Genomic DNA, 15,011 nt, shown 5'->3' on the forward strand with positions numbered 1-15,011 from the left:
ACCCGTCTACAATCCTACCGATCCCAAACCATGGCCAACATCTCCAGGTCGGCCATGGGCACTACAGCTCCGAAAAGAGTCCTGCAGAAAAATACGACAGTAAAGGTCAAACAGCTCCTTTCAAACCTCCATCTCCAACTCTGCCGACCCCAAACTATCCTTATCATTTTGGACTAGACATCGAATACTACAACTTCCAGAAAAAACCTGAAAGAAAAGACCACAGCGAAGGTACAACGGCTCCTCCTGAGCAAATCAAACAAACCCAACAACATCCCAGCAAACATCAGCCTCAAATCCTACCGATCCCAAATTACCCCCAACAGCTCGACGTAGACAGCAATTACTATGGTTCCCAGATAAATCCTGCAAGAAAGTACCACAGTAAAGATCAAACCTCTTCACCTGACGCAGCGAACCTCCATGTTTCTTTGCAATATGAAAAAGTTCCAGGTGGGCATTACAGTTATGGTCAAGGTGAAACCAAGCAGCAGGTTGGTACCTTTGCTTCTGAACATAACAGCCAGTTTAAACCATCCAAACAGAATCTGGAGACACCTCAGATTGCTGCATCCCAATACGACGTCCCATCTGGTTTCCACCACAGGGAAGTTGCTAACTATGATGCAGTTAATTATCACAGTCAACAAGCTGTTTCACCAACGCTGAACTACCAGGATGTGTCAACTGAGTATGAAACCCATCCCAAACTGGATCACGACATGGACGATAAAACCAAATATGGCAAGCTTTATATTGACGTGGAGGCCATAACGGACGGAGAAGACCAGAAATTGGCAGCTCTGACGGCAAAGTTTGGTGGTGGTTACTCTGGTAAACAGACAGGAAAGCACCCAGGAGAAACGCACGATAAAAATCCACCTTCTACGAAGGTTCACTCACAGGGTCACTCACAGGTTCAAGTCGCCAAGCTGCCAAGCTCAACCCACCCAAGTAAAAAACCTCCACCTCACACCCCGACGTACAATCAGATCCACTGCATTGATGGCGGCGTCTGTTCAGATCATGGTGGCACAGAAAAAAAGCATATTCACCATTATGTTCAAGAGCATGCCAATTACCCTCCGTACGTTGAACCGACTGCTTACGTCGTTCACCAGCAGCTGCCTGAATTGAGCTTCAGTCCCATGCCAAATGTTTTTCATCACGCTGACAGTCACTACTATTCTGGACAAACCCAAGAGCCTGCAGATGATGACTTTTATGCATATGCCCTCAAGTATGGTATTAAATATCCAATGCAACATCCAGTTCATCCTGCTCCTTTGTATATACCAAGCCCATACTCTGTAAAAATCTAACCGGACTTTAATCCAGCAACCAAACCAGCTGTTCTCACCATCAGATTACTGGTTTATCCCAATATTCATACCTGAGCATTACCAGATGACTTATTAATGACCACTTCAGCCTTTTCAAAAGGGAGTATTATTCTAATTAATAGCCCTTTTACATCGTGCATCTATACACACTTGGAAATCCAGTCTGCCAAACTCCAGTTGCAAGGAAGATGTTCTCTGAAACATTAACTGGGTGTTTGTTCAAGACAAATCCATTGTTCAGGATGTGCGTGAAAGCTGAAGAAAGACTTTTTGAGGATCTTGGATACCTTCAGGTTGAAACTACAGAGGAACCCAGTGCAGGTGAGTCGGTAAACTGACTTATTTCATATAAAATCACCTTAATCTGCACAAAGTTTCCACCTGACCTCATCAGATGTACAGTAATTTTAGTATACTTAATGAAGTAGAGTTTTACCTTCATTCATATTTGAGTTCCAGGTCCTTGAAGTCCATAGAAGACGGTCCAGATGTATCACTTTTTAAGTTTTCCATCATTTCTGAGCCTCAGAACTTCATCAGTACAGCAGATAGACACATGACATTTTAGGAGGAGGAACACATCTGAGTTCTGTTTAAAAACTGCAACCAGATCAGTTTTACATCCATCCAGGTGTCACAATCTAAAGACTGTATTATGAGACGTATCACAGTTGACTGCACCATGACTGATTAGTTATTTTTCCATGTCTAGAAGATGTTGCTGGTGTCAAATGTAGGTAAAATGAGACCTTTCATAGTCTATAGCTTGTTCTGACCAACCACCACCATCGGTAAAACTTTGCCTGGCTTCATTAAATATACTAAAATTACTGTTGTTAAAGAATCGGGTAATCTCATGGTTCCTAACAGACATGATCTTTTCTTACAGGCTGCAGTTTGAACTGAAGCAGTGCACGGAGGATAATCTGCTGTTGACTCGTCTCCAATAAAGTGTCTGAACTCAGTTCTGTGGTTTGATTCTTTTGAAAGGCTGCTCTCAGACGACCAACGGGGTGTTTAAAGGGTCTATACGGTCTCTCATAGGAAAAACGCATTCATTTTCAAAGAGTATTTTCTAAATGTCTCTTCGAGGCGTCTTACGGTTTCCGAAGCTTTGTCATGCAGCAGTAAAATCCTCTCCGCTGATCTTGATCAGCCTCCTTGTACAAAGCAGGAACACGTGTATTTGTGTTGAATTAAATAAACGGTAACATCTGGGACCGCAGAGCGACGAAACTCTGGCAGAATCCCACAAACGATGTTCAAACGCCTGCGTGATCAGAGGAGCCGCTGCTGTTGGATTCGTCTCCCGAGAGTCGCTTCAAAGACTCGACAGCGTGTCGCTGAGTCGCTGCCACTTCCTGTTTGTTCGGGTCGTGTTTTGCTACAACAGTTCAGCTGCTCATCTTTTTTGAACTCAGTTGGTCCTGTTATTCCAAACCTGCTCAAAGTAAACTGGTGTCTGAGCAGAGTGACTTCAATCAGTTTTTTTTTTTTTTTTGGTACCACAGTACAAGTTAGCTGCTGTGGTTTTACTGGAATCAGTATATTTAAGCTAAAGGCTGAAAACTTGTGATGTTGTATTACAAAATAAAATGCGCTCAAATGATTTAAAATCACAAAAAATTCTCACAAAATGATAAAGTCCAACATTTCTGATAAAATTACCCAAATGGCAGTAATAGTTTGTTTCCAGGTGTCTAAATCCAGCATCTTTTTAAAAAAAAAACACTTCTGCATCATTTTAGGTTGGATTTTGTCATTTTGGACAATTTTTGGTGTCAGTTTGCTATTTTTGACTGATCTTGGATAACTGTTGCGTCATTCTGAACAAATTTGGGATCATTTTAGAGTCAAACGATTTGTGCCACTTGGACTATTTTTAAGATATGTCAGTGCTAAAAACTGTTCAAACAACCAATTGTGAGCATCAGTATTATGGGATGTCTCATCGTGGTACCAGTCAGACTGCAGTAGTTTAATGTCTATGACATAGAGTCATAGAAACAATCGTTGGTACCCTGGATGTGTTTCTGGTTTCTGATCATTCACCAGAGAAAACTTCAAAAACTGCATTCTGGGTAAACTTTCCAGGCTCATGTCAGCATGTGTGATGGCGGTTGGTTAGAACAAGTTCTAGACGACGGATCGTATTTACTACATTTGATACCAGAATCATCTGCAGACACAATAATACAGGAATATTTTAACTCTGGTGAATGTAGCTTCTGGCTGTGAAATTAGAAAACTACTGTGACAAAGGCAGTGTTTATGTTTAATTTGCTAATGAGACAGTCTATGAAAAGCAGCAACTAAAGGAATCAGCAGTGACCTTGGCGTCTCTCTGAACATCATGTAGACCTTGTATGTGTTTGAATGACCGTGTGAGTTTGTGCTCACCTGTACCTGAAAGCCACAAACGCTCAGCGCTGCATGTTGATCTTTCTGTAAATGATTAAACTAAAGTCTCGGACAATTAAGTCGCTCGTGCTGATTGAAGGGCGCGTGAGGCCCAGTTAGAGTTTAGCTGAACATGAAAGAACACGGCAGTTATCTGAGATCTACAAAAAAAACAAAAAACATGAAAGAGCGCCGAGGTTTAAAGCAAACATCAAAAAAAAAAAGAAAAAAAAAGATGTTTGTGGGGGATTTTTTTCTGTTCAAAGCAACAAGTTCAATTATTCAGGCTGAAGGGCTCAACGGCTGCAGAGAAAACAGCTCAGTTTAATCATTTAACGGTGGAACGATTCCAAACGTTTCAGTGGAAATTCGGTAGAATCGACGACCCGCTTTCTGGTCAAAACAGCAAATAAACACACTCCTCTGATTTCACACATAAAAGTCAGTTTGATCTCCACAAGAAGTGAAACAGCCCCGATGATGTTTGTCTGTAGCGTAACGTTAAAGTTGTCGGACTCACCCCAGCAGGAGATGGTGTTCCAGGTTGACGGGATCCGGAGTTCTGTGGAGACATCAGACACTTCAGCAAAACAAATCACAATATATTAACATTACAATACATTTGCTTTCAAACTTGGATCTAACAGAACAAAAAATAACAGAATTTCATTTAATTAGATGAGTTTTCAGAGAGTAAGTCCGACCAAGGACCTCTGATTGGTCGATTCTTCAACACTTTCAAGTTTCTATAGTATGCTGCAATGTAAATATCCTGTCTGGTGGTTTGCTCCAGTTTTTAATAACAAGAATAACAACCTAATCCAGTGATTGCCTTTGAGCCTTCATGACAGAAGGAAAAACGTTTCCAGAAAGATCCCTGTGGCAGAACCAGGCTCTGCCTCGACTGGTTGGCCTGAGGGGCAATGGAGGGAAAAGGATAACAGTCGGTCTCATGTTAGACAAAGAACGGTCCAGTCAGAAACCCGTCTAAAGGGGATTATTGTATTTGTTGTGTTATAATCTAATATTGTAACATCTCTACCTGTCTATGTGAAGCACCGTGAGATAGATGGATGACATGTCTTTAAAATCAACCATTTTTGGCAGTGGAGGTGAAAATAAGCAACTTGCAGTTGGCTCGTTGGTCTAGGGGTATGATTCTCGCTTAGGGTGCGAGAGGTCCCGGGTTCAAATCCCGGACGAGCCCGTAATATCAGGATGTGTGCACTTTTAAACATGACTGGTGAGTTGATAGGAAGATGGTTCAAGGACAGTAAGTAAAACGACTTAGCCTCATGTAGACCTGCACTCCTTAAACGTATCGAGAGCGACTGGTTGCTAATTCCCACAACATGGTAACAGGAGCTGAACGTCTGTTTGTTGCTTTCAGCTGTTTTTTTGAATCTTTAGCAAATGGACAGTTTAGACATAAACAATGTCAAAAAAAGAAATATGTCACTATGTGGAACTGTTTCTGACAGTGGAGGTGAAAAGATGGTTCTTGCAATTGGCTCGTTGGTCTAGGGGTATGATTCTCGCTTAGGGTGCGAGAGGTCCCGGGTTCAAATCCCGGACGAGCCCGTAACACTTAGATGTGTGCACTTTTAAACGTACATGAGACTGGTGAGCTGAGATGTTTTAAGGACAATAAGCAAAATGATTTTAACTTGTTTAGAACTGCACTCCTTCCACAAATCTGAAAGCGACTTGTTGCTAATTCCCACAAGATGTTAACAGGAGCTGAACTTTAGTTTGTTGTTTTCAGCTATTTTTTTGGGGATCTTTCCTCTAAGTTTATTAAATAGACAGTTTTGATGAAAACTGACAAAAGACGTGTTGCTAAACTGAACCATTTCCGCCGGTGGAGGTGAAAAGATGCTTTTAGTAAGTGGCTCGTTGGTCTAGGGGTATGATTCTCGCTTAGGGTGCGAGAGGTCCCGGGTTCAAATCCCGGACGAGCCCTGAGGGTCAGGATGATAAAAGTTTTGAACAAGTTACAGCATCCTTGTAACTGAACACAGAAGCTTTCTTAAACCCACGCAACTTTCCACTGGTACTAAGCCTTAGTCGGAGTGTGGCTCGTTGGTACAGGGGTTACACCAACTGCTATTATTTATACCTCCCTCTTCCCTTACCCCGACCAGTCCAAGCAGATGTAGATGAAATATGTCACTATGCTGAACCATTTCCGACAGTGGAGGTAAAAAGGAGGTTCTTGCAGTTGGCTCGTTGGTCTAGGGGTATGATTCTCGCTTAGGGTGCGAGAGGTCCCGGGTTCAAATTCCGGACGAGCCCTGATGAAGCAGCTTTTAAACAAGTTACAGCATCCTTGTGACTGATCAGAGAAGCTTTCTTAAACCTGCACTACTTTCCACTGACCCAAATCCTTAGTCGGAAATGATACCAAGTATTATGTAGCTGGTTGGTTCGGGGTATGAGTCTGACTTTGGATGCAAGTGGTCTTGGGTTAAAAACCCCATTTGTAGATTGGAGATTTCAAAGAAACAACAGCACTACTTCCACAGAAACAAGCCATGTAACATAGATTTCACCTCCACAGTGAGAAATGCTTCAGCTTAGCAATATAGTTCATCTACATCTGCCTCGACTGGTTGGGGTGGGCGAGGGTAAAGGGAGGTAAAAGTGATAGCAGTTGGTGTCCTTTCCAAATAGGGTTCTGGGTCAGTGGAAAGTAGTGCAGGTCTAAGAAAGCTTCACTGATCGCATTTGAATTGTCTTCAAGGATGTTGTAATTTATTCAACAGTTTCATCATCCTGACCTTCAGGGCTCGTCCGGGATTTGAACCCGGGACCTCTCGCACCCAAAGCGAGAATCATACCCCTAGACCAACGAGCCACATGCAAAGGATTCATTTTCACCTCCACAGCTGGAAATGGTTCAGGTCAGCGACATATATCTTTCGTCAGTTTTCATCAAAGTGTCTATTTATTAAAATTAGAGGAAAGATCCCAAAAAACTGCTGAAAACAACAAACTTGTTAACATCTTGTGGGAATTAGCAAACAGTTGCTTTCAGATACGTGGAAGGAGTTCAGGTCTAAACAAGGTAAAATCATTTTGCTTGTGTTTGAACCACCTTTCTATCAGCTCACCAGTCTCATGTAGGTTGAAAAGTGTCCACACCTTGATATCAAGGGCTCGTCCGGGATTTGAACCCGGGACCTCTCGCACCCAAAGCGAGAATCATACCCCTAGACCAACGAGCCATACAAGCAGTTATACCTGCACCATTTCACAGCAGCAAGAAATGGTTCAGTTTAGCGACATGTTTTATCTTCATGTGCCTGGAGTGGTCGGGGTGAGGGAAAAGGGAGATATAAATGATAGCAGTCAGTGTCATTTTTAGACTAAGATTGACCCAGTCAGAAACCTGTTGCAACTTTTAAGGAAAAAACCATCCCCACAGACCAATGAACCATGTGAGACAAAAAAAAAATCACCTTCAAGGCCTGAAGTGGTTCCGTTTGGAAACATATTTCATGAATCTATAGATTTATATATCTATACATAAAATGATTTCTTTTGAGACTCTTGGATGACAGGAAAAGAACTTAACAAGTAGACATGTCAGGTAGAACCAGGTTTAAGGAAGACAGACATCTTCCTTGACTGGTCGGGGTTAGACTGACAACTTCTGAAGAAAAATGACAAGTTGCTTTCAAGTCTGTAAAAGAAGTAATGTAGTTTCTTTAAAGTCTTCAATCTACAAATGAGGTTTGAACCCAAGACCACTGGCACTCAAAGTGAGACTCATATCCCCTGTACCAACCAGCCACATAATAGTCAAGGTCAGTTCCAACGAAGGCTTTGGGTCAGTGGAACGAAGTGCAGGTGTAAGAAAGCTTCTTTGATCAGTCACAAGGATGCTGTAACTTGTTCAAAAGATCCTTCATCCTGACCCTCAGGGATCATCTGTGATTTGAACCAGGGACCTCTTGCTCCCAAAGCAAGAACCATACCCCTAGACCAATGAGCCAACTGCAAGAACCATCTTTTTACCTCCACCATCAGAAATTGTTCAGTGTAGAGACATTTTTCTGTTGTAACTGTTGTTTACATCAAAACTGTCGATCGGTTGTGATCTTGTGGCTGCTCTGGAACAAACTACAGCAATTTCTGTGACTGTACAGACCATTTAAATGCAAACGGTGGAATGATTTTATACCTTTTAGAAATGCATTACTCTAGCAGAAAGCAATTTAACATGTTGGCTTCAAACCTGAATGAAAGCGTTGCACACTTTTCCTAAAAATCGGCAGAAGTTTTCTGACTCCAACTTTAATCCTTTTCCCTCCCATGTCCCTTCGGCCCGACCACGCGAAGCAGATGTCTGTCCTCCATGAGCCTGTTTCTGCTGAAGGCTTCTTACTACTTAGAGTTTGTTTTTGTTTTTTTCCCCTTTTGTCTCCAAGTTTCAAACAGAGTTGGTACATTAGTTGGGTTTCCTTCCTTCCTTCCTGCAAAGACTTATGTTGTGATTTGTCACTACAAAAATGAAACTGAACTGAATTTCATTTATTTGTAGAAGTTTTCTTGTTTTTTTAAGGTGCTTTTCCTCCCATTAGAACTAAACTGTGCTTTTATTTCTATTCTTACAAATATCCTTTGCTGTGGTTTAATTTATATATTTTTTTAAAGCACATTAAAATGTACATATTATCTCTTTCCAACAAGAAACTAAGTTTGTTTTTGCATTACAGCAGCAATACTTAGAAAGTCATCACCAACACACTGAAGGTTAAACATCATCTAAACCTCCTTCACGCTGCGTTGCTTCCTACGGACTCAGTGGAGGTCACCTTACAGGTAAGTCTGTGTGTAATGACGCTGTTTACATCTTAACCAGAAACACCTGCAGGACATTAATAACTGAGAAAACAAAAGCAGAAACTAAACACACCTTCGTGCAACACCAGACACGCTTTATTACGAACAGAAGGTCTGAAAATACAACACAAAGGCTGGTAATTCTGCAATATTTCAGCTTTCACAGAGAAAAATGTTGAATCAGTGGAAGAACATTTCACACATGACTCCTCGCTGAATGGATCGGTGTATTTCCTGGCATGGCAGCGATTTCTCAGTCGACCCTGCGACGCTAAATCGTCCGTGTCGGGTTTAATAGTCGGTGTAATGAGTCTTGTTTGACTTGTTCCTTCAGGCTTTTCCTACAAGGTCAAATATAAAAGCAGCTCTGCAGCGAGGCCTCATTCATTCACCTGGAACCCAGCATGGCTCCATCGCCCTGACAGGTGCAGGCTAAATCAGAAGTAATTGGTTTATTGATTTAGAATAACTCTGCTCTGATGGAGTTGCCGGTGGACGGCGGCGACGGCTCTCACCTGTCTGCGTACAGGAAGCCGACACCTGGAGGGTTCGATGAATCTGCTTTCTACCAGCGTTACAGCGACGGATCCGGTGTTTTAAGCGGCTACGAGACTCTGGACGCGCCACCGCACTATGACTTCTACGCCAACACCGAGGTCTGGGGTCGACGGCGGCGATTCAGACCGTCGTTGTACCAGCTGCACGCCAACCCAGAGGTGAGGAAGCTCCAAAAATCGCACTTTTGATGTCGTTAAAGTTAGAAAAATCCAAAAGAGGAATCACTGAAATGTTGGTTTAATAATTAAACATCCAAAAAAAGGTGCATTTGAGGCAGAAATTTCCATTTTAAGGGGGAAAAGTACATTTAAATACAGTTTCAACCAACAGATATCACAATAAAATTCTTAGTTTGTTGCTTAAATTAACATTACAATCATTTCTTGTGTTAGATATTTTCAGACATTTTGTGTTGATGAGGTATTATCGATCAAAATATGGACTCATTTGGATGGATTTCTAAAAAATAAACTAATAAATACTTTGGATATCTGTTGTAATCTCTCCTAAATCACACATTTTATGAATAAACTGTTCTAAAAATCAGGTTGTGAATGTTAAACGAATAAAGTTCTCAGTAAAAACCTTCAGAATATCAACAGAAATAGAGTTTAATGGATGTAAGTGTTGCTGAATTACAGATTTCTGGATCAATGTAGACAAAAAAAATCACTTTGGCCTTTAAAGTTATGCATGAAAACCAAATTCCAGTAAAATGCTCATTTTCACAACATTAAAATATGAAATTAACAATAAAAGAATTTTAAAAATGTGCGTTTTTTTTCCTGTAATTTACATTTTTAAAGTTTTTTCTTCTGTCATCAAACAAATTTATTACTTACAATTACTTAGCTGGCTTTTGTATGACAAGTTTTTACAGATATTTGCAATTACTAGAATCAAAAATGGTGCATATTGAAGGACTTCAAATTATTTTTCAACTGTTATTACAGATATTTAGTAAAAAAAATCAAATTTAAAAAATATTAATTTACATAGTGACTGAAAAAAACTGTAAATCAATAATCTGCATTTTTATAAATTATAAATTGCACATGTAATTTGTTTTTTTTTTTTACAACATTTAACCGTAAAATTACGGACACTCATTTTTACTGCATTTAAATCCACTAAACACAGAATTAATTTACAGATATGTGCTGCTATTTTCACCACTTCCATAGTTTTTGAATGTTTGTCTTCCTTTTTGTTCCTTTGCTGAGAGATTTTTATCTTTTTTTTCACTGTATTTTGTATTTACAGCTGAAATTAAAGAATTTAATCAGTTTTTATTAGAAAACTACTCAAATTGATGAACTGATTTTCTAAACCAACAGATTAATCGTCGCAGCTCTTCTTTTGAAATCACTGGAAATCAGGGCTTTTAGTCGTCGGAGCAGCTTCCTGTACAGGTGGTTAATCTTTTTCGGTACACTTTGAGCTGTTTAAGTAAAACTCATCTTCGGTATCTCGACCAGGACGACTCCAGACCCCCCATGTACGAGGAGACCACAGCTGGACCGACGGACGGAGGAGGATCATCGGAGGACGAGGAGCTGAAGGAGCCTCAGCCTGAGCCCACTCGGTTCGGCTGGGTGCAGGGCGTCATGGTGGGTTACACCTCTGGGGAACATCTGTAGATCGTAGTACGTTTACGACAGATGTCTGACTGAGCTGTTTGCAGATCCGCTGCATGCTGAACATCTGGGGGGTGATTCTGTACCTGAGGCTGCCGTGGATCACAGCGCAGGCCGGAATCGGTACGTCCAACAGTCAGCCTTCGTTTTAATCCGCTGTAGACGATTTAGAATCTCCGTCAGACAGCTCTGTGGTGTTCTGCCCTTCAGGTCTGACCTGGGTCATCGTCCTGCTGTCCTCCTGCATCACTGGGATCACCAGTTTGTCCACGTCAGCCATCGCCACCAACGGCAAAGTCAAATCAGGTTTGTTTGCTCGCTAAAACTACATGCTTTTATTTTGAAGTCCTGATCGAATCACAACGTCTCAGATTCTGTTCAGACTTTATTAACTTGTTATGTAGGTCCCAAACTAAGTTCTGTAAAATATTTTGGCTCCATTTAGAAAATTCTACGTGTTGTCAGACTGGAATTTTACTATCACTACCCTCAAAAAAAAACATTTTAAAGGTTCAGTATCTCCAGAAATAAAACTCCAACAGCCATGAAATGTGGTGAAAACTCAGACAGGATAGTTTCCATCAGATCAGGATGATTGAATGGATCCAACAGAGGACACAGTTTTAATTATTGGATCTTAAACAGTCATCAGTAGAACCTGATGTGGTGAAGTTTCCAGTAAAATGTCTCAAAATTCTCCAAAAGTGATTCAAACACATCAAAAATTAATCCAAAAAGAAGTTAAAATTGTCAAAAAAAAATTCTCCAAAACGGACTTTAAATGGTCTAAAATTACTCTAAATTGTCCAAAATGTTAATAATGAACAAGTATTGGTCACTGAAAACAGAAGAAAGTGCACGTTTCCCAGTCGAGGCTGGTGTTGAGCCCCAGAAAGTTTTTTTGAGGGTGAAAATATAAAAGTTCCAGGTTTGTGAACGTATGAAATTATTTAAAATTCAGCCCAAGTATTTTCCAGAACTCAGTTTTTGGGTCAGTGACTCCTGTTCCTGCCTTCAGGTGGGACCTACTTCCTGATCAGTCGGAGTCTCGGTCCGGAGCTCGGCGGCTCCATCGGTCTGATCTTTGCCTTCGCCAACGCCGTCGCCGTGGCGATGCACACCGTGGGCTTCGCTGAGACGGTTTCAGACCTCATGAGTGTGAGTGACAAGAAAGTTCTACCTTCAGACTGTGAATGTTCCAGAGTTCCAGAACCTTGAAGTCCACAGAGGAGGGTCCAGATTTATCACCTTAATGGACTTTTTCCATCATTTCTGAGCCTCAGAACTTCATCAGTACAGCAGATAGACACATGACATTTAGGAGGAAGAACACATCTGGGTTCTGCTAGAACCTGACACCAGATCAGCTCTACATCCATCCAGGTGTCGCAGTCTGAACACTGAACATTTGGATGAATTTGAGTAACTTTGGATCATTTTTGTGTAACTTTTGAACAGCTTTCACGTCACTTTGAACTATTTTTGGAGTAATTTTGGACAATTTTCACCTCATTTTAAACAATCTGAATCATTTGGGACTATGTTCTGTAATTCTGGACAACTTTCATGTCAGTTTTTTAAATTTTTGATGGATGAAAAACACATTTGAGTTCTGTTAAAAACTACAAACCAGATCAGTTGTACGTCCAGCCAGGTGTCACAGACACATGGGACACATTTCAAGTCTTTTAGACAAATATGAGGAATTTTGAGCAACTTGGGAAAACAATGTTGTGTCATTTTAGACGACTTTAGTGCAATTTGATCAATTTATAATGAAGTACACGTTTGAGTTCTACTTTAAATACCCGACTTCAGACTCAGCGTACCTGCCGACTCAGCTCTCTGGTCTTATTCTCTGTGAACGGCTGAACTTCCTCCTCAGGAGCACGGAGCCGTCATGGTGGACAGAATCAACGACATCCGAATCATCGGCATCGTCACCGTCACCTGTCTGCTGGGCATCTCCATGGCAGGGATGGCCTGGGAGTCAAAGGTCCAGTCAACACAACAACAACAAACACAACAACAGCAAACACAACAGCAAACAGAACGTCATGCAACAGAACAACAACAAACACAACAACAGCAAACAGAACGTCAACAAACAGAAAAACAAGAAACAGAACAACAACAAACAGAACAAAAACAACCAGAACAACAAACAGAACAACAACAAACAGAACAACAACAACCAGAACAGAACAACTGAACAACAAACACAACAACAAACAGAACAACAACAACAAACACAACAACAACCAGAACAACAAACACAACAACAAACACAACAACAACAACAAACACAACAACAACCAGAACAACAAACACAACAACAACAAACAGAACAACAACAACCAGAACAGAACAACAGAACAACAAACACAACAACAACAACAAACACAACAACAAACACAACAACAAACACAACAGCAAACAGAACAACAAACAGAACAATAAACAGAACAACAACAAACAGAACAACAAACACAACAACAACAAACAGAGATCGTTTCATTCGTGTTCAGAGTCAGAGCGATCAGCCCGTTAGCTTCTGTCAGCATGAAGACTGGAAGCAAAGAAAAACCACAAACAGGCAGTAAATTAAATTATCGCCACATGTTGCAGTTAAAATAGCAAGAAAAATATGCAGAAAAAAAACACTGAAAAACATTATAAAATTTAAATGTCTGAAAAACTAATAAAATCTTCCATAAACATTAAACAATCATCATCGTAAAATATCTGAAAAAATGTAAACGTTCCCTCAATATTAAACATCCAAAAAGTTCCAATTACACGTGATTTAAAAAAAAAAAAATCTAAAAAACACAAAAAATGTCCAAAAACATTATTTAGGGGTCTCAAAATGTCATTATTCATTTATAATATTAATAAAGTGTTCCAGAAATGCTCCACAAATGTATGAAAATGCCCTAAAAACACTAAATATTTAAAATTAAATATCAGAAAAATATCCCAAAAATATGAAAGAAAACAAAATGAAGTGAGGAAAATATTAACAGTGTTCCTAAAGTGTGAACAAAAAAGTCTCTAAAAGTAATAAAATGGCCCAAAATTATTGTTTTAATATTAATATTCATAGAAAATAAATACTAAATGTTAATAAAGTTTGTAAAGATGTACTAAAATTGTCTTTACATTTATTTTCCACTTGATTTACTAAATTAGAAAAATAGTTAGTTATAAAATAGTTTATTATGTTTGTTTGAAGCATCCGGGCTGCAGCTAATGATTATTTTTAATGATGTTTTTGCCATTTTGTCTCTAAAACAGTGAAAAAAGTGGATCAGAGTTTCTTTAAACGTCTTCAGTTTACCGTCGTAGAGGAAAAAAAACAGAAAATATTCACACTGAAGAAGCTAAAATCACAGAATTCTGACTTTTTATCCTTGTAAACAAACCAGGCGTTAGACTATTCAAGGTGTTGGTGACTAACCTTGTGCAGCTCCTGTGTTTGTTTCCTGCTGTTTCAGGATCCAGGAGTCGCTCTAACGGTGAGAATCCGCCTCCATCTTTGTGTTTAAAGCGTATTTTCCCTCCTCAGGCCCAGATTCTGTTCTTCCTCGTCATCATGGTGTCATTTGCTAATTACATAGTTGGAACCATCATCCCTGCGTCAGCCGACAAGCAGGCCAAAGGCTTCTTCAGCTACAGAGGTGACAGACTCGTCGTCCTTCCTGGCACCGCTTCGGTGGCGTCTAATTACTGGGAGTCAGTCTTCAGTTCTCACCGATGCGTCTGCTTCACCTCCAACAGCCGACATCTTCGCTGCCAACTTCGTCCCCGGCTGGCGAGGACCCGAGGGCAGCTTCTTCGGGATGTTTTCCATCTTCTTCCCCTCGGCCACCGGCATCCTGGCAGGAGCCAACATCTCCGGAGACCTGAAGGTCAAAAACATCCTGACGCTACAGAAACACATCCAGGGTACCAGCGATGGCTTCAATGAGTCTAAGACGTTAAACGGCTGCAGCCTGACTGTTCACAACATGAGACATCCCATAATACTGATGCTACCAGCTGGTTACAGAGGAAATGAACAGGAAACAGATTCAGTCTTTAGATTGTGACACCTGGATGGATGCAGAACTGATCCAGGTTTTGACTCACTGCTGTTTAAGTAGTTAAAGGTGTAACTGAACATACTGAAAAGCACTGGTACCCTGGATGTTCAGCATAACAAGAACATTGTCCCAAATTACTC

At 40.6% G+C, this 15,011-nt stretch overlaps 1 protein-coding gene and 6 non-coding genes across 7 annotated transcripts in view; 5 read left to right on the forward strand and 2 right to left on the reverse strand.

The window, feature by feature from the left end:
- The first annotated feature begins 4,878 nt into the window (after positions 1–4,878).
- On the forward strand, positions 4,879–4,950 carry trnap-agg (transfer RNA proline (anticodon AGG)). The gene has a single exon. It is a non-coding gene; the product is annotated as a tRNA-Pro (tRNA).
- Positions 4,951–5,252: 302 nt separating this feature from the next.
- On the forward strand, positions 5,253–5,324 carry trnap-agg (transfer RNA proline (anticodon AGG)). The gene has a single exon. It is a non-coding gene; the product is annotated as a tRNA-Pro (tRNA).
- A 309-nt stretch (positions 5,325–5,633) lies between these two features.
- trnap-agg (transfer RNA proline (anticodon AGG)) lies at positions 5,634–5,705 on the forward strand. The gene has a single exon. It is a non-coding gene; the product is annotated as a tRNA-Pro (tRNA).
- A 261-nt stretch (positions 5,706–5,966) lies between these two features.
- On the forward strand, positions 5,967–6,038 carry trnap-agg (transfer RNA proline (anticodon AGG)). Its single transcript has one exon. It is a non-coding gene; the product is annotated as a tRNA-Pro (tRNA).
- Positions 6,039–6,528: 490 nt separating this feature from the next.
- Positions 6,529–6,600, reverse strand: trnap-ugg (transfer RNA proline (anticodon UGG)). Its single transcript has one exon. It is a non-coding gene; the product is annotated as a tRNA-Pro (tRNA).
- Positions 6,601–6,898: 298 nt separating this feature from the next.
- trnap-ugg (transfer RNA proline (anticodon UGG)) lies at positions 6,899–6,970 on the reverse strand. The gene has a single exon. It is a non-coding gene; the product is annotated as a tRNA-Pro (tRNA).
- A 3,675-nt stretch (positions 6,971–10,645) lies between these two features.
- The window catches only part of slc12a3 (solute carrier family 12 member 3), a 28,778-nt gene continuing 24,412 nt past the window's right edge, over positions 10,646–15,011 (forward strand). Inside the window, exons 1-7 of the mRNA XM_008280232.1 lie at positions 10,646–10,759; positions 10,834–10,909; positions 10,997–11,092; positions 11,805–11,944; positions 12,672–12,782; positions 14,355–14,466; positions 14,567–14,773. Of these exons, the coding sequence (XP_008278454.1) occupies positions 10,646–10,759; positions 10,834–10,909; positions 10,997–11,092; positions 11,805–11,944; positions 12,672–12,782; positions 14,355–14,466; positions 14,567–14,773 (856 nt within the window). The remainder of the gene's footprint in view (positions 10,760–10,833; positions 10,910–10,996; positions 11,093–11,804; positions 11,945–12,671; positions 12,783–14,354; positions 14,467–14,566; positions 14,774–15,011) is intronic.

This window comes from Stegastes partitus, unplaced genomic scaffold (genome assembly GCF_000690725.1).
Source record: "Stegastes partitus isolate 25-593 unplaced genomic scaffold, Stegastes_partitus-1.0.2 Scaffold188, whole genome shotgun sequence".
Lineage (NCBI taxonomy): Eukaryota > Metazoa > Chordata > Actinopteri > Pomacentridae > Stegastes > Stegastes partitus.